Source organism: Symsagittifera roscoffensis, chromosome 1 (genome assembly GCF_963678635.1).
Source record: "Symsagittifera roscoffensis chromosome 1, txSymRosc1.1, whole genome shotgun sequence".
NCBI lineage: Eukaryota > Metazoa > Xenacoelomorpha > Acoela > Convolutidae > Symsagittifera > Symsagittifera roscoffensis.
Genome location: NC_087062.1, coordinates 84,790,559 through 84,817,944, shown reverse-complemented (window position 1 = coordinate 84,817,944; position 27,386 = coordinate 84,790,559). Strand labels below are relative to the sequence as shown.

Genomic DNA, 27,386 nt, shown 5'->3' with positions numbered 1-27,386 from the left:
ATGTTTGCAAAACTAATTTAAATAAACGCGCGAAAATGATGAGGCAGACGTTTGAACAGCAGATATGTGCGTTTCTGGGCCGGAATTGCCCATATCTGCTGTCCAAACGTCTTCCCCATGTTTTGTAGCAAAAAAAAATAAATTTATGAACTAATATGCTTAAGTTCTTTACTTTGAAGCGATTTTTGACGTATAAATTATGTATAGTTGCAAGCTTCAATCTGTTAAAACGATATCGTGTATTTAAAAATTTATCAGCTGCACACATAGAACAGTTTAATAGACTCACGTGCTTCATTGGATTATGCTGCTGTTAAACAAGCTAAGTCTCAAATAGTTCCAATAAAAAATTCCTAACCTTGCTTTTTTTACCTGATTGCTTAAACTAAAAGACAAATTTTGCAATTGGTCCTGTAATTCAGGGAATTTTTAATCAACTTATTGTGTATAAATCAGACTTCAATCTGAAATTTAAAGTATTTTGAAATTCAACTTACAAGAAAAACTCAAGAAAGAGCTAAAGTACAATCGACAGAAGATAACATTTAAAATGGATGCGTCCTTAAGAGATGTGGAGTACCCGAACAAGTCTCTGGTTCTGATTGGTCCAGATGGCGGGACGACTAGCAGCAAGTTTAGCTCTCAAACGCACTATGACCAGATTTACAACCAGAAGGACGCCCAGAAGGAACCCTCAGTGACATCTGGGGCAATGGCACCAGTGCTGAACTATAGCCAGTTTGTAAAGAGACATGCGCCTCATCCGTTCCGAGTTCGACACATGAAAGGTGAGAATTCGAACGGCAAGTCAAATTGAGTCACACATTCTCTATCAAATTTTCAAATTGAGGTTTGAGAACTTGTTCGTGGCTTCCTTAACTTGCATTGGTTCATTTGAGTTTCATATAGCAAAATTTCAGTGTCACCGCGAAGTCATGGACCAAGCAAACCAATTTTTACTAATATAAAAAGCAGTAATAAGTAATCGTTTCCTCGTTTTGTCGGCTTAAGAGGCGCTCGAGACAATGTTCCTACATTTGGAGACGTTAGTGTTAATTCAAATGTCTCGATTAACACAATTTCGGCGTTATCAGTTTATAAGCAGTTTTTTCATCCTTATTTACAAATCAAGCCTTTATCGTGTTGCGAAGTTTGCTAGAAATGAAAAGCGCTAGGAATCTTTCCTGCGATAAGTAATAATGAGACCTCTGAGTTTGGTTCATTTCTTTTTTTTGCAATTTCTTTTTTAATTGTTTTTTTTTCGCTCAAAAGTTTTTGGGCTTAAATAGTTTCGGCAAGCGAGCTGGAACCTGATCTAAACTACATTTTATGATTGGATAATTTAGATATTTTACCAATGTAAAGTATTTAATATTAACCAATCATGATCCATCTAACTAACAACCCACTTATTTGTAAGTGCTGAAGTTACTTGTAATTTCAGCACCAGAGAGATTTGAATTTAACTTAGAAATTAGTTGGACTCTCCCGAGCACTTCAGCAGCCGCAATAAACCAGTATACCCTAGATCTATTGAGCCTAGCAGAGACTAGTTAAACAACCTGAGACTAGATAGTATAAGAGTAAGATTAGGATCGGTATTAGACTAAGAAGTTGCACGAATCTATCCGGCCGAAAATAAGATAGCGTGACGAGCAGACGGTGTACCCTATCCGAAATTACTCTATGAGTTAACCAACACGGTACTAACTCATCTGGTGCGACCATAAGTCTCGAACAAGACCTTAATAGCTTAGAATTAACCAAAATAGATTAGAAATTAGACAAAAACATTTACAAAATGTTATACGACAATAATTTAATCGAAATGTCTCTCCGACTCAATAGATCAGAGCCAATATTCCGAACCATAACAGAACTACCCGGAATTGGAAGAAGACCTCGAACCAGAGACGACATACGACAAAGTAGAAACTTGCCATATAGCTATATGATAGTTAGGCAAAAACCAGAACAAGTTTTTATATTTAGAATACTACTGGCAATGAATTTAGATTTTCATTTGCAAACATAAAACCTTGAAGTTAATCTTCAAAATCATTTCAGGCGCTAAACAAAATTATTAATATACAATAACGATTGATAAAAAGATCTAAGATCGTTTTCCTAAAACTCTGCAGTAATATACAAAACATGTTTGAAAAATATTTATTGAAAAATAAAAAATAAAAATTAGTAGCATGACAATAAATGGTTAGTAATCATAAATCACCCTGTTGTTCCAGCTCCATCATCTAAAACATAACAGCAATCATAAACCCACTAATATCATCAAAACACTAAATCTTTCCTTTACACACATTTAAAAATTTATTAAAACTTAAATTCACTTAATTTTAAAACCAGATCATCAAGGCTTATCCTTGGATCTTAAATCATTTTCTACTTAATTAAATTTCAAATTTGATCATCAAGGCTTATCCTTGGATCAAACAGAACAACTTTGTTCTCCCCCACCCACTTAATTAGTGTCTAACGACCTCAAACGTCGATTCACTACCCAACCCTTTCTAAAGACCTAAGACTAATAGAAATTTTTAAACAAAACTAATCATTCAAATTAGGATAAACAGTGAAGAACTTCGGTTATTCATCCTTCACTTGACCCCCCCTCTTACCAGACCCAGGATAAATCTTAGACTTAGTAAGTTTAAAATAGTATCTAACGAACTACTCGCGTTCTAATTATACCTGAACCTTGTGGATCGATTTACTATTCTCCAACCCTTGAACACAATCACTACCCCTAAGTAAGATTAAGTAAGTTAACACCTTAACTTATACTAGCCACGAGAAAGTAAAAAATCATTCTTCGGAATCGATATACTTTTCTCTCCAACCCTGAACAAACAGACCCAGGTTAAGCTAACCAAAAAATCGTAAGAACTAACAGTTTAAGAAAATAGAAACCATTTAACAACCCTTTGCATCCGTCATTCTAAACCTTATGTCATTTAAAAACCTAGGAAATAAACAGACAATCGTTTTACACAATTGTGAAATAGATAACAAAAAATACGACCTTGTAATCACACCTCATACACAAACAGTTGGATACATTCGAACAAAACGACAAACACTAAAGAGAAAAATAATAACTAAACAAAGACAAATAACACGAAAAAGATTTTCAAAAAATCGAAACGCATTTTCAGAATCAGAAACCAACAGTTTAGACGAACTTTACAAACTAAAAGAATCAATAGATAAAAATTGCCCAATTCACGATCAATTATATTTCTCTGACTCAGAAACAACTTCAAATTCATCACAAAGAGGAAAAAGAAGAATAAAAAAGCAGTACAAACACAAACCAGTACATTTATACAATTGGAATCAACCAATTCGACACATTAATAATTACATATTAACAGTCATCGAACGAAAAAATGAGCTCAACGCACACTCCAGGTGAAGAAACTCCAGATGATGATGAAATCTTTCCTTTTATAGTAGATGCAGATACTGATAGAGGACAACACATATTTTGTCAAAATTTACTCGTAAATTTATTTGAACCCGGAATCAGTCCATGTAAAACAGAGTTCCCCGATATAAAAATCAAAAGACAAATCATAGACCACTACTTAAAAGATATATGCAACATAACACAACAGTATGGAATCTACTCCATAGAATTCACCTCACCAAACCATAATAATAGAAAATATACAATTCAAACAGACGATCTTGATTTAGAATTCTCAAAAGTTTTTTTCAGAATATATAAAAAGCATCCAATATCATAACTCACAAAGAGCAAACTCCATATTCACCAATGAAGTTTTCGCAATAATATATAGTTATATTTCGATATTAGAAAACGAAATCCCAATAACAAATGTCTCACCGACAGAAACATCTAAACATTTAAGAGTACGACATGAAATCACACTACTCTCTAGTTATTTAAACATCATTAAAGAAAATTTCACGAAAGACGACGTTTCACAACATACAAAACACGATCTACAAAAAATTTTGGCATGGTTCATAATAGATTATTTCACACACAATATTGATTTAATTGCACAAGCAAGAAAAAATTTTAGACCCCAAAACTCGAACGATGATACCGCTATCACAGAACAATCAGATTATGTTTGGGACCCCGAATGGTCTCATCCAGCATTTATAAGCTTCCCACAATCAATCTCAAGTCAAGCAATAAGTACGATATCTTACATAAGAGATTATGTAAAAGTAATACCATTAACCATTGATGCAACACCATTAAACTATAATACATTTTTGCCCGATACACAAAATAATAGTTTAAACTCTACAGTTATACACAATGAAAACCTCAATGGAACTAGGAATCTTACTCAACAAGATATCCAGACACCATCACACTTCATAAATGAAGAAATTGTACACACAACAACTACACAACAAAGTATTTCACCAATACGCCCAAATTTAACAACACCAAGAAATACAAATCCTTCACAAACACAGGTAACCTTACAATCAACCGTTAAACCTTCGGTTGCCCCTAAATATTCACATATGGATTACCAAACATACAGACCCATGACAATACCATCAAAAACACGCAAAACATTCACTAGAAACAACTTTACAGACCATAATTATAATTATACACATCCATCAAAAACATATAATCAACCACAAAGAAATTTTAACCAATATACAAGATCTCGAAATTGGGATAACCCAATGACCCAACCTAATTCAATAAATTTCCAAACAAATCCTCCACAGGATCACAGTGAAAATTACCCATTTTTTCAACAAAATAAAAATAAAAAACAGACATCTTATCAAATGGATTATTTATCCTCAGATGATGATTTCTTACAACCAGATATATTTGCACCAAATACTCAAGAATATCGTAGACAAGGAATACAGAAAACACGTACAAATCATAGAAATTTTTCTCCACAACCAATAGATGCACAACATCAACAACCAATTCAACAACAAAATCTAATTAATACACAATCTTTTCAACCAATTCAACAACAAAATCCAATGACTGCACACTCGTATCAAGCATCACAAATGCAAAATGAAATACCACTCCCATATTATCTCCAACAACATGAAATAACAAGAAACCAACTTTCAAATTTTTCTCAAATGCCAAATGCAGCAGAATCATTACAAATGACAATGAATCCATACCTTATGGGTGGATCATCAATAACATCAAACAAACCTTTAATGGTTTTCACAGGAACAGACCCTGAATACTCTGTAGAAGATTATTTAAATGCAGTAACAGCAAACCTGATTTTAAATATTGGACCTGAACCAATTAATACGCCACTACATCAAAACTGGATACATCGACGCACAGCGTTAATACAAACAACCTTAGATGGCGCAGCCCAAAAATGGTTTTCAGTACTACCTCTAGAAATAAAATCAAACTGGAAAAGGTTTACACAGGAATTTTCAAAAATGTTTGACTCCGAAAGAAACAAACAACAACAAAGAGTTTTATGTAATGAAATTCGCAGATTACCAAACGAAACCATCAAGCAAATAGCAGTACGAATCGAAACACTAGTTCGAAAAGCATATTCATTAAATACACATGACTATAAAAACACAAAGATGACAGAAATCTTAATGATGACCTTAACACCACAATTAAGGAAAATAGCAATAAAAAAGAGAGCATCCCATCCTTCTTCAATTCGAGAACCCGATTTAGATTTTCGAAAACTAGTAGACAAATTAGAACAAGCAGAAATCACGATGAAACTAGAAGAAACGGAAAATCTGAAACTACAATACGTTAACAGAATTGAAACGACTCCCACTAATATTAATAATATACAGGAATCAGAGACAGACCTCGTTGAAAAAATCACTGAAATACTCAATATTTATGAAAAGAACCCAAACTTTAAAGGCAAACCATCTTTCAAAAAATGGTGTAATTATTGCCGACGATACGGACATAGTATTTCCGAATGTAGACAAAAACAGCAAGACAATCAAAATAAACCTCAAAAATATAAAGAACCAAATAAATCATTCTATCAATACATGAAAAAAGATCAAAATCTACCGAACAAAACAGTCTACAGCAACAACAGTTCAGGAAAACCACTCCCGAACAATACAAATTATACAAGAAATCAATCACCATATAACTCAAGTTATAGAGGAAGATCACCAGAACGAAGAAACACGAATAATTCATCACAAAATCACTACAATAGACCAAATAGTCGAAATAACTACTCCAGATCAAATTCAAATACACAACGATTTGTTTCTAGATCTAATTCCCAATCAAGAAATAACTACTATCCAAACAACCAATCACGAAATTCATCATACAATAGGAATAGAAACTACTCCTATAATCGAAATAGAAGTTATTCAAACAACCGAAACCAGAATTACCCGAACAGTCAATCAAGGAATAACTCATATAATAGATCGAACTATAACAGACCAAACAATAATTACCAAAACAGATCGCGAAATAATTCACAAAATCGACACTCAAGTTATAATAATCGTTATAGAAATTATTCCCAATCACCACACCGGAATAATAATAACTATAATAATTCTAATAATCGCCACAGAAGTAGTACACCTAAACATCAAAGACAAATCAATCAAGTACAGTCTAACCCAGAAACAACATCAGACCCTCCAGGTATTGATGACACAGTAACTGATACGTTACAACTCAATCAAATAAACTGTACATCATCAGATTCAGAAAGTGATACTGAAAACACTCTTTCTATCAATATGATAAAAGTCGAAAATGACTATGAATCTGTCATATATGAACAACCCTTTTCATCACACATATATGAAAATCAATCAGAATTTCTTCAAAATTATTACACTACACCCATAAATTCCACACCAACGACGCCAGAAACAAATGAGATTAACACTACAGATCAAACCAATAAAAATACCAAAACAAAATGCTTGAATACAAACCATATTTATCAAAATATACAAAAAGAACAACCCAAAGAAAAAATTTGGACAATACCATTTCTCTTAGAAAGCCCAAGAAATAAAGAATTTCAACCACCAGATCTTGAAATAGATTTTTTAATTGATTCAGGAGCAGAATCAAACATAATAAACATCCCCACATGGAATGAAATAAAAACTTTACACCCAAAGCTAACACCTCTTGAAACCTCCAGCAAACTAGCAACAGCACAAGGATCAACATTGATAAACTACGGAAAAATCCAATTATTTCTCCTCCCCACCAGAACAATGGAACAAAGCAAAATTTTAAATAAGCCATTTAAACAAATATTCCATATCACTGACATTAAATATAATATCATTGGAATACCATTTATTTCGAAGTATATACCAACAATTAACATACTAAATAGTAAAATATTAATCAAAGATAAATATACAAAAACAAAAGAAACATCCTTAACATTTTTTCAAAGATTAAATAAACAACCACCATTCTTTTCAAAATTCTACCCGATATTTAACCAACAAAGAAAACACCTAAAACCACTATCAGGAAATATCTATAATTTTTCAATCAAACAAGTTCACCAATATGATAAAGAACAAAACAGACAAAAATTTTATATGTCAGAATTTGAATTCAAACCTATTCACAAATTTTTCAAAATCACAATCTCATCCATAAAATATTTGAAAAATTCGAATTCCGATATCATTTCCTTACATGTCTATAACAACACACCTTACCAAGTAACATTACTTTTAGGACTTTTAGGATATTGTGAAACCAACGCTACAATATCACCAATACACGAAAAAGCCTATCGCGTAAATAATATACTCCAATTACTAGATATTTGCCAATCTACAATTCTTAATGAAGAATTATCTATAAATAATATAATAAGTAACGAAAACAGAAATACGGATTATTTCACAAAAACTCCATATTTCAAACCTACATTCAACATAAGTAACTACACAGAGGACCAACAAAAATTTTTAACAATGTTTAATTTCCATCATTCACAAATAACACAAGACGAATTCGAAAAATTAGCCAAACAGCTAAGTAAATATTCATCAGTCTACGCAACATCAAAATTCGATGTTGGAAAAATCAGTTCATCACTACATCTCCCGTTAAAACCAGACGCAGTTTTCAAAAAACAGAGAGCAAGTAAAGTACCAATTCACTTACATGATAAAGTAAACAGATTACTCGATATTTTAGAACAATACAACATTATATCACCAGTAAACAAAGAAGAACAACCAAAAGGCAACACATTTATCAACCCCGTTATCATTCTAGCTAAAGGAGAATCATTAAAAATCGTTCTCGATGCTAGATACCTCAATTCACTTATAGATGAATCAAAATGTAATTGGCCCATTGAACCAATACAAGTTATTTTAACAAAAATAAACGGCAAATACTTTACAACCGCCGATATGAATAGTGCATACAATCAAATGCCACTAGATGAACAATCACGACGTTTAACACAATTTGTTATCGGAAACCAACAATATGAATTCAACCGCTTATTCTATGGAATATCCATAGGACCAGCAGCATTTTCAGCTTTTATGAGCAAAATTTTTAGACCACTAATACTCAAGAAAAACGCAATCACCTATTTAGACGATGTTTTTATGCAATCACAAACAAAAGACGAGATGTTCAATGTTTTAGAAAAATATCACCAAATACTTCAGAACGAAAATCTGAAGGCCGCCCCCGATAAATCACACTTCTTTTTGACAAGAGTTAAATTCTTAGGACATAATATAGAAAGAAAAACAATCACTCCATTGAAATCACGCATTGACGCTATTCAAAAACTTCAACCACCAACAAATAAAAAGAAAATCCAAGAATTTCTTGGAATGTTAAACTTTTTAAGTAAATATGTTTATAAAATGCAATTATATCTACGACCATTTTATAACATCCTTAGACAACAAAATAATTTTGAATGGAACACAGAACATCAAACACGATTTGAAGAAGTAAAGAAACTTTTAACTGAACAAATTTCAAACACAATTCCAGATTCAAATCAACCATTTTATGCAATGTGCGATGCTTCGAACTTTGGCATCGGTGCAGCACTATTACAATCACATAATGGTACAAATAAAATGAACCTCATATCAGCAAATTCTCGATTATTCACTCAAGCAGAGCTACGACTCTCAACTCTAATGAGAGAATGTACAGCCATAATATATACACTGACAGACTATGAATTTCTGATACTTGGATCAAAACATCCCACAGTTCTATTCACAGACCATAAACCAATCATCTTTCTTTTTACACAAAAGTCTAATCCAAACCACCGAGTTTATAGATTTCAACTAATTCTAATGAAATTTCCAAACTTACATATAGTTTGGACTGCAGGAAAAAATCTTGCATTACCAGACACCTTAAGTCGAAATACACCACCTGAATTACTTACACGAAAAACAACAGTTGAAATACCCAAAAATATAAAATTCTACCTTGCAGAAAACGAAACATCACCCCGATTGGAATGCAAATATGCAGTAAAAACTGATATTGAACAATCACAAATAAATAATTTACAACATTTCCCACTTTATTTAGATTGTCAAAATAATCATTATGAAGTTGATTTACTTGGAACATCAACTTTCAAACCAATCCCATATTCTCAATGGTTAAAAAATAACACCCAACAAAAACGAACAAAACAACACCCGCCTAAGAAAGACCATTTTCCACTAATTGAAAAAGAAGATTTAACTGATAAAATAAATTTATCAGGACCACAAACAAATGATTCAAAATACACAATAAATCAAGTTTTTGACCTCCATGACCCACTTGATACAATACCCTTATCTACATTAGAAATCGAAAACATTTTTCTCCCCCCAACAGAAACAATTACAATTTCAACACTGAAACAATATCAAAACCTTGACCCAGTAATTCGACAACTGAAATCATGGCACAAATATAAAACTAAACCTATCAAAGCAGATTCAACCATTTTAGGAAATAAAACACTCCTCCGATATTTTCGAAAATTCAATAATACAACAATTAACGAAAACACAGACCTTCTAGAATATAAATTAAATGAATCTACAGTTCCATGTCTCCCTTTAAGTATGATTCTTATAGCTTTTAATATTTCACATACACAAAATATTAAAGGACACTCTGGATCAGAGAAAACATATTCAAATTTTATACAAAACTTTTATTTCCCAAATGCACCAATTTGGATAAAAGTACTATGCAATGACTGTATAGTATGTCAACTAAATAAACCTTACCCAAATCAAAAACAAATAGCACAAAAACAAGATTTTAAAGGACAAAGTTTGTACTTTAATCATCGTATCTCATTTGATACTAAGGGACCAATTTCACCCTCATCAGAAGGAAACTCCTACATTATGGTAATTGTTGACGCATTTACACATTATGTAGCAATTAACCCAGTACCACATTGTAACGCTTATTACGCTTACACAACACTCTATGAACACTGGATAGCAAAATTCGGACTACCAGAAATTTTAGTTACAGACAACGGTACAGAATTCATAAATAATGAAATTATCACACTATGTCATTTATATAACATTAAACACAAACCACGTACATCTCATGCACCTTGGACAAACGGCTTAGTCGAAGGTATGAACCGTTCATTACAAGAATATCTTAGATGTATCATCAACGGAAATGATACAAAATATACCGAATGGTCAGCAGATGTAAAATTATTTCCCTTAGCATATAATTCACAAATTACGACAACTTTAGGAATGTCACCATACGAAATGGTTTTTAACCAAAAGCCACGCAAACCAATAATGTTTACAGCGAATTCTCATAAAAACGCACAAGGTTATTGTCAACCAAATAAAGACTCAATTTGTTATAACCTACCTTTACATACACACGATGAAGATCATTTTCATCACCCACAAATTCTTAAACTAGCCTCCGGTACACACACCGAATGGATTCTAAATAGAGATAAAAAACACAATGAAATTTATCAAAAAATAACAAAAAAGTTATTACAAAGACAAAACATTAATGAACAAATCAATTCACGTTTTACACCAGCCTCCGAATTAAAAATTGGAACATTTGTTTTAATACCTAATTTTAATACACAAAAAGGAATTTCTAAAAAATTACAACCCCTTCGAAAAGGACCATACCAAATAATTGCAAAACCCACTGATGTCACATATAAAATTACCGACTCAAACAAAAAAGAAATCGTTCAACATCGAAACAACCTATTACCTTATTACCCAAAAGAATACGCACTCCGCGAATTAACTCAATTATATTCTTTCACAGGATTAAAAATCATTCAAAATGAACCACATCTGAAAAACACAGAACAAAATGATAACCCCACCGAAAATCAAAACACAAAACCAATCGCCACCAAAATCAATACACAAAACCATAAAGAATCACCAAAACAAAGAAAAAATAGAAAAATGACCGAACAAATAATACCCCAAGAACAAATCGACAAATCAGAAAATAGAAAAACAACAAGACTCCGAAATCAACCACGTAAAAACTATAAAATATTCATCCCCCAATCTAAAATTTTAAAGAAAGTGGAATTTCAAAAGTAATTTCAACATTATACTTCACTATCTTGAAACCTTCGAAACATTTTTCATTTACATTTTTCAAAATAACATGCTGACAAGTACGTAATAATTCTAGTTCAAAATAGACCAATAGGATTCATCCAATCCGTCACTTTCTCTAACTCAAACTAAGACCAATTAGACGAATCATATAGAACTCCAGGCACATCTATAACTATAACTTTACGACCTCCAGGTCAAAAATAAGCAAACCACTCCAACTTGACAACTAAAATAAATATCACCATAATACCGTACCCCTCCCTTATCTAATAACCCAAAGATCAACAATATTTCCCCAACTCAGACCACGAATACCCCCAAAGCAAATTTGTTAACTTAGCCTAAAGTAACAAAATGAACATTTTAATTAGCCTAAAGTATAAAAATCTCACCATACCCCGGATCATTTGACAAACAAAAATAAAGAAAAAGACGACCTCCCAGTCACCATAAAAATTGCCCCCAACAATTTTTTACAAAACTCAACCCACTTGTCAAAAAACTAATAAATAATCCGACCACACTAGAAAATCGCCTCAAACAGCAAAAAATATTCGACCAAGAGATCATTTCTTAAATGCTCTTCTCTCAATCAGTTACTCAAATACTCATAAATCTTAAACATTTTTTTACAATACTTGAAACCTTTATAATATTTCTTTTTGATATACTTGAATCTTTTCTAATAATCCTAATCATTTTTTGTAACATTTTTTTAATTTTCTACACTATTCTCGAACTATTCCTCCAACTTTCCAAAACCCTTGATTATATCCACAGGTACGATTTATACAACTTGTCTAAATGATACGAACAATTTTCAGTAGAACCGATATTTTTTTATTGTTTGTAATTTTCATAGCATTCTTATCATCCCTCATTTTGACAATATGTAAATATATAAAGAAAGCAATCCTCACATTTGCCCTAGCAACAATCCTTCTAATTCTTTTTTTGGAAGAATATTATAATAAACACAAAATTTCTCACTAAAGTAATAATTCAAAAAACCATCAAAAATTGCTACCCAACAGTCACAGAATCAGTCTTCACCGACATCATCCCAAGATAACCAAACACCACCTTCAACTACTCAAAATCCTCAAACATCTACACGAATTTCTTTTCAAGACAATCCATACACTTTTGAAGAACGACATGCTCGTTTATCAGAACCACTAGAACCAGTTCAACGACAAGCACCTTTAAGCGAACCAACATATAACCTATATCCAACACTACCACAAGAACTAAGTAGAATAAAAAATTCTAGTCAAAACCAAAATACAGTCGAAATAAATAGACAAATTATACATCCTCGACGAAACAGAAATTTTCAAACTCCCCGAGTTCATTTTGATATACCTCAATCCCCATCACAAAACACTCCAGAAAACCCCATTGGTATATTACCAGAAACCCCTACGCTTCTTTCACAACGTAGCACCTCAAGCCTACCATCAGATTACTTAGGTTCAACACCAACATCTGAACAAATACGTGAAAATCCCTTTAACCCCCCAAACCAAACATCACGATTCCCATATTGGACTACACATTCATTTACACAAGGTGAACCAAATTTAGTCAATGACCCCATAGATATTTCTACGGATACAACAACATCCTCATCACTTCCAGAAACATTATCACTACCATCAACACCATCAATAAGCCAGTTTTCACCACCACCCTTTAACTTAAATTTTCCAAATAATCTCGACGCCAGATATCGAGAACAATCATCAATAAATATTCCTTTAAGACTAGATTGGAATACATTTACAGCACCTCCACCACTATTTGGACAACATCAAGAAAGTAACCGCCTTCATAACTGGGCACTTAATCGATTACAATATCGCCAAGATATTCACAACGATATCCGTGATCACAATATTCAAATACTCCAACAAAACAGTTTACAATTAAAGTTTGAAATCACAGTTAAGTTAAATAATATTACCCAACATCCCTACCCATTAAACCCACCTAACATAACAGCTCAATCACTACCACCACCGTTTATAACTACTGAAGTAATATACAAATACGACAGATATACCAAAAACACAATTGGCTACATTACATTTTATAATCCATACTCAGGATTATCATACACATGTATATTCTAAAATTATTAATTTTTCTCCAACTCCTTTTTCTAGTAATCTCAAATCAAAACATAAACCCTTCCCCTCGTACAGGACCACAAGATTTACTAGTAACACATTACGATTGTGAAGAAAATGAACAAAAAACACTACATAAATATGCAATAAATCAAGTATCACAATGTGAAACAGAACCACAAGCTATAGAAACCACAGATGTAATAGCAACACTCTATTCAAAAGCCCGAGCAACAACAGTTACAGGTTATAAATTCACAGCAACATTTTCCGAAAAGAAAGTACATTGTTCACAAGTCTCGAATGGAAACAAAAACCGACTTGACCATGAATCATTCTATCAAAGTAATATAGAACGTCTTTTACATCTCAATCCCGACGATTGTAAAAATGAATTACTTAGACTAAACATCACACAAAATAAAAACTCCGCTAGAAAGTTAGTTAATTTTCAAGTTTTTCCAGACTCTGTACATCAATCACAACTTGAAAGACACCAAGGACATATAAAACTAGACGAAAAATACCCGTATAACGGCGCACACGGACGATTAACCTATGACCTACACGATAAACATTGGATACCACACATTGGTATAAATGACCCATCAAACTGCAAAGCAGACACAAAAAATAAAGGATACCAAGAAATAATGTTTTTTGATTGGAAAATACAACTCGAAAAAATACAACTAACACGAGATTTATCAGATAATACAATGATCTATCAAGGAATCCGATTACCTTGTAAAAATGATCAAGGTTATTGCGACCCTACAACGAGAACACAAGCAACAATTGTTTGGTTCCCCGAAGATACATGTACAACATTTCAAGTAGCAAAAATACACGCTCGTATGATAAAATTTCACGAAAAATATTTTATACAATCAATTCCATATGAACAAGTCCATCCATCACGAAAACTAAGTTCTAATTTTAGAAACATAGACAATATAGAAAACAAATTGACACGTTTCCAAATATATCAAGAAACAGAACTTGCATGTAAATACAGGAATCCACTTCACAGAACACAATATTCTGAAATATTAGTTGAATACGAAAAAGGATTCGACATGACCACTGGAAAAGTAAAAATCGACCCATATGCCACAGGTCATCCTCTAAACGAAGGAACATCCTATATACCAGTTAATTTTGAAAAAAGCAACGGACAACCTGGTGGACATCTAAAACCCCATGACACCAGAAGCACACGCTTACAAGAATTATCACTAATGAATACTACATATTTCGGTAATATCCACTATGATATTCATTTAGATATGAAACTAGATTATACAATTAGCCGAATTTTTCAAGAAATGTCACTCTCCGAATTAGAAACACTACACCACCTATGCGAATTAGAACGAACACAAATATTACAATCACTTGCACTAGCAGTATTAAAAATACCCTATGCAGGATACTTATTATCTGGAAATAGATCAAATTTTTTAGACTATGAAGGAAACATCTTATGGTTTTATACTTGTACTAAAAAAGTATCACCATTATACGTTTTTGAAGATAAACGATGTTATAAAAGAATCCCTATCTTTTATAAGAATAAAGTACATTTCGTGGATACACTTTCACGAAGAACCTATTTCTGGGATACCGCAGTCCCATGTGGATCAGAAAACAGCCACAATGTAGTACAACTAAACCCTGATGAAAATAAATATTATCTTCTCACTCCATATCCCACATTAATGCAATCACTCAAAAAATTTTCACCAGAAAGCATTCGCGCTATTGCTCGAAACCCAAATATAGACTTACAATCAATAGGAATCTATTCAAAATCAGATATTCAACATCACATTAGAACACAACAATTCCAAGAATTATTAACACAAATGGACACTATACAAAGACAATCAATAGATCAAAATTTACGCAAACTTGCAGAAACCGCAGGATTTGCCGATATCTACACGCAAGACTATAGCGGATATTTTAAAGACATTAAAGATTATATATATCTAAACGGTGAAAAATACCGTCCCCAAGATATATCACCAATTAACATTTTTAGCTTTGTTACACTCAAAAATGAGATCCTCGATTTTCTAGGATGGCCCTACTACATCTTAGAAAAATTGACTATTTTATACGCAATGTTTAACTTTATTGGATTTCTTTTCTCACTTTTAAAAGGAATCTACAACACATGTGCTATACACACACAGGTCAATCGACAAGCAAGTGTAGCACGCATACTCTTTGCAGGATTTTTTGGAATCTTTTCTACATCTATAAACAAAATTCTTTTAGACGCACAAATAAAGGAATATAACACAAAAATAACAACACGACAAAATACATACGACGAAGAACATAACAATGTAGACATAACGCCAACGGCACCACAATTACCACCCCTACCAAATAACCATCCACTATCCCTAGTCCCACGAAATTTTCGAAACTTAGCCATCACACATAATCCAAATTTTCGACTCACCACATCACAAAGTCCCATTCAACATATAATGACACACCAGTCACAAGATGATAATACTTATGAACAAATTATTGAACAACCCCATACCACCGCTTTTCAGTCTCAAAATAATCATTTTTTTAGCCCACGATGAGCCGCCAACTTGGATCACTACACCGATCAAATTCCCACCCAACCAATCTTACCTCTCCAATCCCAATAATACCACTTTTTGCTTTTCCGCCACCCGATTTTCCATCTAGTAATGTAACATCAGGCATGAATTCCGACACTAATTCACACATCTCAGTTTTATATTCCATCTCACAACTCAATAACCCGAATATTGAAACCCCCGATGAATTTGCCGACTCAGAACCATCCCCATCCAATAATTTTCATAACTCTTCTAATTTTTCTCAACCCCCTTTTCAACCCATATTATCCAATAACCCTGACCCAATCACCCCCACACCCTCTTATGCTTCCCAAGTTACCCCAACCTACTCCTCATACCATTCTGACCAATCATCTCATTCTCCAGACACCCCCCGAATCTCCCCAGAGCTAGATAATTTTATTACCCTTCAACAACAACCCTACCACCTTAATACCCCAACCATAAACCAAATCTCCACAATAAATTCATCCAACCCCCCTACCCCTACACCCTCTTCAAATTATACTGAATCATTAGCACCATCATCCACATCAACTGAATCTTCACTCAACACTAATAGAGCTTACCGCACTTTTAAAAGAAAGTTCCCCAACCATCCTTTCCCAGCAAAACCAGGAACAGCCCGTGAATACATCAACCATCCCAAGCATACTAACACAAAAGAATTTTTAGCCATCACCTTACCCTCATTCCCACAATACACCTTAAACACCCCCCACGACACTAACGAAACACGCAACTTTGTAGATGAATACGTTTTAATGCCCACTCTCTCTTGGACCTCATATTATCATTTTACTAACCCTCTTTGCTTACCTTTATCTAACACTCACATCGATATAGAGCGAAATACGGACATGCTATATCGACTCACTACACCACTAACCGCTAGACAATTTACTTACGTTGGATATAAAAAATCACTAAAAACACACACTGCACCTAGAGCTAACGAATATACACTCGAATACTATGATCACAACATCATCAGAGCTAACCAAGATCAATTCTTAGACGACGATCGCTTCGCTAATCCACAAATTACTGAGAAATTTTTCATCAAGACACCATATATATTTACACTAAACATCTTCGACCGAAAGTTTGATCACATTATTTCAGAAGCACTAACAGACACACAAGCATACGAAAGTTTTAAAGAACGCTTCCAAATATTTTCACTAACCTTTCATTTCCTTGCACCACACGAAAGAGATTTACACTGCTCACACGATATTATGTTGCGCACTAAACAAACCCACACATATAGTTATTATCGCTTCATCCAAAATCACTTTGACCTACACACACCCTCTAGACAACCACACCATCGTTTTCAATTCATTAATTCCAAATACACTTCACCATTTTTCCTAAATTTCACATACTGTATTAAAGATACTAACCTTCATGGTATTCTTCGTAATTATGACCCCATAACCCAAATGTACATCTTCTGTCCCATCACCAAGACCTTCAACGCCGAAGAATCCCGACCCTTCCTTCTCCCGCACGAGTTTGTACAACCCATAGAAATCCCAATTTTAGAATTCATCCACAACACTAAATTCAATCACAAATTATATAATCTAATCCAAAACACACCTTATGAGTTTGCAGTTGGCACTGAAGAACTAACCACTATTAAGGCACTTCAATTGCTTTGGCCACTGCTTCAGACTAAAAATATCATCCGCATCTTAGCTAAACTACTAACAACTTCAGAACTAATTCACGACATCTTCCCCCACGGTTTTTTCCCCGACGACTAACAGGTAAGTATGAATTAAATGAATATAACTAACTAATTGAAATATTAAAAAACTCACCATACTTTATCCATGTTTTCCTTAGATTTTTAGCCTTCATCCGACGATCACCTACAAAAACCACAAAAAACAAATAAAGATCGCAAATTTCATCAAACAGACTTCAACAATTCTATTAATCTCTTACACTTATAAATTTATAAATTTAATACCAATGCAGTAAATTCATTTCTAAAATTTTCCCCACAAGCAGTAAATTTAATTATGATGAAAATTTGTAACTTAAAATTCCCCCATAACTAGCAGTAAATTTCCAAATACTATGCAGTAAATTAATAAAATGCAATTGCAGTACTAACCTTTTGATATTTTCATTCATTCGCACAGAAATTCTATCCACACTCGCACAGCTCGCCCACGAAGAATTGTTTAAAATAATGAATTTCAGTTTCAAGTTTTCACACTCAACAACTCTAACATATAATAACATGTTTCAAACTTTCCTTTAACCCGGTTGGAAAGGAATCATATACTAAACAAAACTAACCAACGCAGCTTACTAAATACCACAAATCATAGAATAACAGCATGACTAAGAAAAGGAAACCAACGGTACCCAAACCGGATTAACCCAGTTTAAAACTGGATAATTTATTCTTTTGAAGACTATTATAAAGTCTAAGAAAGAAATAATAAAACACAAAAAAGTCGAAAGACAAACCCATACCACAAACAATTTGATATTTGAAAAAAGGACACAACCAACAAAACATAAGAAAAACCACAACAAACCCAACATAAAACGTTGTCACATAACAGGACCCCTCACAAAAATCGCATGAAATCATACTCCCACTCCTGGCCTAACCCACCAGGAAGGACGTCCTGAGCATGCTCTATAGCCGGCCTAACCCACCGCGCTACATCCACGCTTTGTGACCACACCTCTATTTTTAATAAGAGCTACTCAAGTGTGAGTAACTCTTCAAAATAACCGAACTAAAACAAAAAGCTTTTGTGAAAACAACTAACTAAAATCATAATTAAAAAATATTAAACTAATAAATGTTTTATAAAATGTAAATTACATTATGCAATACATAGATCAGAATACAACACCAAGGACGAACATCTAAAGACAAAACGACCCCACTACACTCGAGAGAGAATGACCAACCACAATCGATATGCCACTCACAATCACAACTCAAAGGATTTAGAGTACGACTTGACTTCGCAGAAAAGGACTTCATTGAACTAGACCAATGACCACCTCGATGTTCAAGTATACGTACAGATCCGAGTAACCAGGCATCCCCTCCACGCACAATCTCCACGCCATTCCCAAACTAGACCAGACACAAAAGAAGTTCTCCACGCAGAACAGAAAAACCTGACATAGCCAACCATTCTGAAATCAGATTTGAGTTTGTTGCGAAGACTTAGTCGTTGTCACTAGAAGACACAACGTCTTATGTCTCTAACTCCAGCTTCCTGGAACTTCTTTAACAAAAAGGAAACAGAAGAAATAAGATGTTCGCCAAACACCAACTTCCATCATCCATCCTTCGAATTGCAGAAGAACTATTCTAAAAAACTCTGTAAAACCCGGATGGGTGGAACCTGATCTAAACTACATTTTATGATTGGATAATTTAGATATTTTACCAATGTAAAGTATTTAATATTAACCAATCATGATCCATCTAACTAACAACCCACTTATTTGTAAGTGCTGAAGTTACTTGTAATTTCAGCACCAGAGAGATTTGAATTTAACTTAGAAATTAGTTGGACTCTCCCGAGCACTTCAGCAGCCGCAATAAACCAGTATACCCTAGATCTATTGAGCCTAGCAGAGACTAGTTAAACAACCTGAGACTAGATAGTATAAGAGTAAGATTAGGATCGGTATTAGACTAAGAAGTTGCACGAATCTATCCGGCCGAAAATAAGATAGCGTGACGAGCAGACGGTGTACCCTATCCGAAATTACTCTATGAGTTAACCAACACGGTACTAACTCAGAGCGTAAGTTTGTCGTTATAAGGGCTAAAATAGTTTTTCAACCTTTTGTGTGTTTCAGGGCGGGGAGTATCTTAGAGTTGCACAACTTTGTAGCTCAAAATATTTTGCTGTAATTTTGTTTTCGGTCGAATTATTTTCTACCCACGTTTTGTCGGCTCAAGTGGCGGCCGATGAAATTTTCTGAATGCTTTCATAACGCTGTCGATTGTTTCTTAAAATGATTTTTTCAAATAGAACTAGATTCGAGAAAATTCTCTTACGAATTCTAATTTAACGATTTATCGATTGTGTTTCTTGGAATGTTTTTGTTCTCAAATTGAACATCCTTTACAAAAATTGGTTTTGTAGATATATTTTTTACGCCGACCATTGAAAATGGAGAGCAACTTTGTATTTGGTTGTGTTTTAGTTTTTTTTGTTTTTCTCGCAAAATTAGGTGCCACAAATAATTTTTGGAATTACATTAAACTACATTAAAAAAATGCCAAATTTTGTTTTCACTTTTGGGAGAAAACCTCTTGAATTTTTGATTTTTGGTCTAATTTCGAGCGAATAAAGTGAAAGCAGTTACCACAGCCAGAAAGCAGTTACCTCAATATAGAATTTCAACCAAAAGCAGTCACCACATAAAATCATGGGGATGGTTGGAATGATATATCATATCAAAGCCCTTGTAGCCTTGATTCCGAACGACAATAAAAAACTTCGGAGTTTCACTACAATTTCGAGCAAGTAAGGCGAGCGAACAGGTATATTACAAAAAGATAAGCCGTAAAACTTAAGATTTACTCTAGTATAATTATTTTTACTATGACTATTTTAATGATGGTTCGAAGTTTGTTGCAGAAAGAGTCTTCAAAAATTTACTGTGCTAGTTATTATTATTACTATAATTATTAATTTTATAAATATTGTTACTACTACTTTTATAATATTACTATTAAAAAATGCCAAATTTTACTATTACTTATTATTACTTTTACTATTATTTACCATTATAGCTTTTATTATAAGTATTTTTATCTTTTACTGTTACTATTATAATTCGATGTTTTTGTAGAGCTGACAAGGGAAAAAATTTAAATGCAGCCCTTTTTGCCTATTTTGTCGAATATACCCAAGCTGTATGCTTTCCTTTGATCGTTTTGTCACACCACGCACAAAAAAACTGCACTAAATTGAAAATCTGTGCAAGTGGTGAAAGGGTAAAAGATTCATAAATTCAGAAGGAAATGGGCGAGGCGTAGGTATGGTTTTTGCAACTCTGGTGGTAATTACTGATTGCATCTATCGACGAGCCAAAAATGTTTTGTGTGCGTGTCGGTTTTTACAACTTTTTATTAGTCTTAAATTTTTTTTCGGCTGTTTTTTATTTTCATTTTTTTGGGCTTAATAGCTTTCGGCCTATATTATATCGGTTTAGTTGGCTCATAATTTTTCATTTGACGAGCAAATAAAGTGTTTTGAGGGTGAGGTAGACTTATTAACTTTTATGAAGTTTGAAGTCTTGTTGTTTTTTTTTTCGACTTCTGAAAAGGTTTCTGACGAGGAATTTTTGGCTTTGTTAACGCTGGGTACATTATCTTATGATGCCTATTACACATTCTATTGTCTTGGCATGTGTTTGTTTCAAAACTAGCTTTATTCATTTAATAGATCTAGTTTTTTTTTTTTTTTTTTAAACTTTTTTCCTTTGTGTCGAAAGTGGTGCGAAGATCAGCTTCGCCTCTGTGTAGAACTTCAACTTACATCCCATTTCTTTGTTGAACAGATTGTTTCGCAATTTCGTCTCAATTTTTTCAAATTTAGGTTTGCTGGACAACCCAATCTGCCACGTGATCGACGACATCCCTCTTCCCCAGCAGAACAGTCTGTACAACAGGAGCATCTCTACCCCTGAGAGGGCCAAAGAGTACTTCAACGGGAGGAGCAGCATCAACCACATGGACATCGCACTCAGACTCAAGAACCCTAAGGAATCCTTATAAGATCAATCAAACCTCGGGCTCCGCATCTTCAATTTAGGGGGCTTTGGATTTTTGAACAAAGATATCATAGATATACGCAAATACTTTTTGTCATTTTGATCTTAACGAATTCTTTGGAGAGCTGCTGTTTGACGGAGAAAAAAATCACCAACTCATTAGAAAAAACATTTAAAATTTTTCCTTGCGTGTGCCATTGAAGAGCGTATCTATGGTTTAATTGATCCAGGAGTTGAAAGTTTGATTGATCCAGGAAATCATCCTACCATCAACACAAAGAGATCAGATGAAGTTCAACACGCAAGGTAGACAGCGATCATTAGGAATGTACAATATATTCACAAGAAATGAAAACAGCCGGTTCCATTGCAAGCAGCTCATAACATTCGCAAAAACAGTTTTTTTTTTGCTAAAAAACAACAGTAAATCTTGCAAAAATTTACCGACCACAGTTACCTTGGCAATATAATCAAAAGTAGAACATATATTTTTGCACATGTTTTTTTTGTTAATTTGTGTTGTATTTTTTCTTAAAATTAGAGAATATTCCTATGTTTTCTTGGTTGCATTGAAGCAAAGCAAGACACAGTGAAAAATAAAATACTTAGTTCTTCGGGAATAGAATAATAAGTATTAGAATAGCCAAAAGTTCAGAAGTTTTGTGATTTTTAGAACATCTGGAATTGAACTGCATAAATTTTAGCTGAATTCGAAATTGAAAAAAAGTTGTTTCAAAGTTTTCAGTCACTGTTTGGCGAGATGTAAATAATCTAAAATCTAATGTGAAAATTTTCTCAGTTTGTTGTTGAGTGTCAAACTTTGATTTAAAAACAAATAAAAACACTGCCGGTTTTGCATTATAGACTTCTAAAGGTATGTTCATTTACCGGTTGGTACCAGTTTAACCCAAATTTTTGTTCCGACTATTTGAAAAGTTGGGAGATGATTTAAATTCAGATGTGTTTTAGTTTTTTCTTTTTTGTCTTCCACGCAAAATCAGCTACCACAATCATCAGAGAGAGAGAGAGAGAGAGAGAGAGTTGAGTGGTCTGTAATTTTGAAGCCTTTACAGCCGTGATTCGAACGACTCAAAAAAATTCAAACAAATTTCCCCAGTGTCGAGAAAAAATGGTTTGAATTTTTCCGTTTTTCTTAATTCGAGCGAATAAAGCGAGGGAGCAGGCATATAATAGCTTGTTTTAATGGCTAAAAAGCTTACAATAGCTTAATTTAAAACATGAATACCCAGTTTTACTCGAATAGCGTTAGTTTTGAGTATTTTAGGCGCCTCTTTGGAATCAGAAACTCCAGAAGGTCAAAAAACTAGAAAAAAAATTGGATTTTTTTTTTTATTTTTTAACATTTTTTGTGTTCTTTTTCTAGTCATTTTTCTGCAAAATTTGTTTTTAATTTGCATATTTTACTATGACAGTCGATTATGCCTATTATCTAGTTTTTCATTCACCTCCTGTTATTAAACCACGCTGAAAAGAAAAGACACTAAATTGAAGAAAAAAAATTATGAACATTTTAAGACTATGGTCGGAGCATTTTGTGCTGCTTGCACAGTAACCGGCTATCCTTCTTTGTTTTTTACACGTGCGAACTTTAGCGAGGTAGTGTAAAGTACGATTTTTTTCTCTTAGTCGCAAATATTGGTGCCACTTTTGGGGCACCTTTACATCTTTTTGATAGCATGTGCTTTGACATTTGATTAATTATGCATTTAATTAATTATAAGTTAAAACTGTTGATGCAGTTCTCATAGTTCAAATGAACCGAAAAAAGCTTTTTGCTTCAAATATCAAAACAAAAAACTCGATTTTGTCAATACTTTCGAAAAGTTTAATTTATGTATAATTTGGCTTTTAATTTGTAGCATGCTAAGTTAGCGTGGATGCCCTTAGTTTGTTATATTCCAAATTATTACAACCAGATTGTCTATTTGTGTTTGTTGCCAATTTTGCTGCATAGCATTGGCAGTTGTAGCTGCTTTGGCATATGTACATATGTAGCTGCTTTCTTCGTGACTAGTGTTTGTGGATTGTTAAGAGTTCGTGGCCGAGCGTGCAGGGCGTGAGAAACCAATTCTCAAAGTCGCAGGTTCGAATCCGATACGTAGCAAAGTTTTACTGGTCCGAGGCTTATTTCAATTTTTCTTTTTCACTTTGTAAAGCTGCCTTTTGTCGCGTTTTCGCAAGCAAGTGTTTGCGAAGCACAGCTTCGCCTCGGTGTAATAATGTTGCAAAAATCGAAAAAAAAACTGGGTAGAATATCATCAAGGTTAGTTAGCTTCAGAATTGTGTTTAAAAAATTCAAAGTCCGCTAGATTTTGGTAGCCAACGTTGCGCTGTTTAGATGTCACTGGTTGGAGATCAGAGCTGTCCAGACTGACCCAGAGAACCCTGGACAAAGATGATCACGTGTCGCAGTCTCAAGCCAGAGGGAATCCCAAGAGCCACTCTCGACAAACCGGTTAGAAATATCTACCGTTTGGATCATCACCCTGCTCAAATTTAAATGGAGAAAATTCTTGCTTCGCGATGTTTCGTAATCAAGCGAGCCAAATGAAAATGCGTTTGGTGAAAGCTTTTTTAATCTAAGTTTCTCTAATGTGTAAAAAACTTTACTTGAAAAGTCGAAATAGTCTTTTTATAAATTATAATCAATTAACACAATTATTCAGACACAACATTTCTAAGTTTAAAAAAAATTCTAATTTGAGTTATAGAAGAAGTAGGCTGTGTTTAAAGATGTATTCTCTACTGGAATGTCTCTTGGGTCTTGAAAAACGTTCAATTACTTCATGTTTCTATTTTAATTCGCAGGGAGATTGAACGAGCCGACTCAAGTCAAAAAAGCGAGCCGTATGGCACCCAGAGTCTCAGACGGAGTCGCCGGAAGAGGAACTCTATCCAGTCAACTGGGATTGATTGACACTCAGAAGGAATTCGGAATGGACAGTGAAGCGCTGGTAAGTACTATTATTCTATCTGCAATGAGGAGTACTATTTTTCTGCTAGAAAAAAGCAATGATTTTAGATTGGCTCCGCCTAAGAAATGCGAGAACGAATCCGTAGTTTCTCAAATTAATAAAATCTGTATTAGAGTGCCAATTGATTTACTTGAAATTTCTAGTTCAAATTTCGGTGATATATTAGAATAGGTGGTAGGTTCAATTTGAATAGCTGGATCGCTTTTTGTTATACTTCGCACATTGTTTATAATTTGTTTCAAAAGCCAAGTTTTTTGGCAAAAGAAGTGTAAATTTTAAATTTTTGAATAGCATTTCATCCGGCAGAGTAATGTATTTATAAAAACTATCTTAGTAGTAGTATAATTGATTGAAAATAAAATGACTATATTATGCATTATAGTTCTCTAACTTAATACATGCACTACACTGAAAATTACCACATATTGTAACATATCGCCCAAATTTCTAAAGAAAATTAAGAAAGTTCATATTTGAATGCAGAAGAGAGTGCAGGATGAAGCATTATTGAAAAACGACCCTTGAAAAGACTTTTGAAATTGGACATTTTGGTCTAATGACGTTCTTTCAGGCTTGGCACTGCGTTAAAATTTGTTTGAAAACGTTGTGCTTGTCTAATTACTAGCATGAAAGCAATTTTTTAAATTTGTTTATTTAAAGGTTTGAGTAGCGATATAAAAAGTACCGGCTTAAACCATTCAGAAAAAGGACAGTTGATGGCAAAGTTCCCGGATTATATTTATGTCATTAAAAGCAGTACGAAATGCTGATGATCCCATTACCAGAGAAAGATGATTAAAAAACTAGTGATTTGTCAAAATTGATTTCGACAACGAGCAGGGATCATGGTGGGCCTCCAACCAACGACCTTCGACTGAAATTGGAGAACATGACTACTTCACCATCGCCTCTCCAATAATTTTTTGTCTTGACTCTTGAATCTGTTTCTATCGTGTCATTTAACCTTGAATCTGTTTCTATCATGTCGTGTCTTAGGTTATGGAACTTTTGAGTCAGGAACTTGGGACCGCCTCTATCACAGCAATCCAAACTTGGCTCTGCAGTGCTACAGAAGCTGGTGATTTTTCATTTTAAATTTCTTGTTTGTAGTTAAGGGAATTGAAAGTCCTAACGTATATCGAGTACCAATGTCTGATAAACATGGACTTCTCATTTGCAATTCGAGATAGATCGAATTTTTTTGAAAAATGAATGCCAAAAAATTAATTTTCCTTTCTCCTTTAACTCTAGTAAAAAGTTTCCTGTGAACAGAAATATGCAAGTGAAGAGTATTTCCCACTAAATTTATCTGATTTGGTTGCGCAAGAGGTGACATCTTTTCAAATTCTTGCTTTTTTTGTTTTATCTCCTTTGGGTTGTTTTAGAAAAAAGGACTGCGGCTGACATGGTGCGACGTGTAGTCGAACAGGAAATGGGTCGAAGGACTGCGAACCAGTAAATTGAGCAACACTTGAAGTAACAGCTTTAGAAGCGGAAATCAGTTGGAAAAAGAAATCACTTGACCTAATAATGTTTGAAATCATTGACGATGAATTAATTTTAGATTGAGATTCGTTTTTATGTTGAGTGTCGTGTATAGAATTTTCGGACAGAACCGAAGAAATACAAGTTCGGAAAAATTTTGGATTCACTTAGAAAAAAAACAACTTGTTTTTCGAGCTTTGTAAAAACAGTAAAAAACCGTATTTTCCAAAGATTAAAAAAATAGCTTGTAGACTCTTTGAAAACAAATTTAGAAATTAAATAAGACTGTCACAAACGTCTAAATTAAATAAGACTGTCACAAACGACACAAATGTCTGCAAATTTTCAACGACACAATTGTCTGCAAATGTTCCAGCGTTTTGTGACTTGAAATTCCTGTTTGATTTATTAAACAGGTATTATGAAAACGTTTTTTTTTTCCAGATGAGATCTGGTTTTTTTTTTTTTTTTGACGCTTTTTCGAAAAATTCGCTTTCCCAAAAAAACTACCCGTCAGATTCTCATAAAAGTGGTACCAATGGATTCAGTAGCTTTTCACCTACCTGCCTGCATAAAATTTAGGGCAATTTTTACCCTACCCCACCCCCTACGGTCTTAGAAAAGCTTCACAACTCGGTACTTTTTTCACTTTTTGCCCATTTTTTCGGAAATTTTCGATTTCCTCAAAAACTACCCGTCCA

General features: G+C 33.7%; 1 protein-coding gene across 1 annotated transcript; it reads left to right on the top strand.

The window, feature by feature from the left end:
* The first annotated feature begins 220 nt into the window (after positions 1 to 220).
* On the top strand, positions 221 to 26,771 carry LOC134851363 (protein TBATA-like). Its single transcript, XM_063867418.1, has 7 exons — positions 221 to 788; positions 22,030 to 22,199; positions 22,462 to 22,510; positions 24,564 to 24,680; positions 25,034 to 25,179; positions 26,197 to 26,278; positions 26,586 to 26,771. Exons 1-7 carry the CDS (start codon positions 551 to 553, stop codon positions 26,657 to 26,659), a joined length of 876 nt encoding a protein of 291 aa, XP_063723488.1. The 5' UTR covers positions 221 to 550; the 3' UTR covers positions 26,660 to 26,771.
* Positions 26,772 to 27,386: the final 615 nt, after the last annotated feature.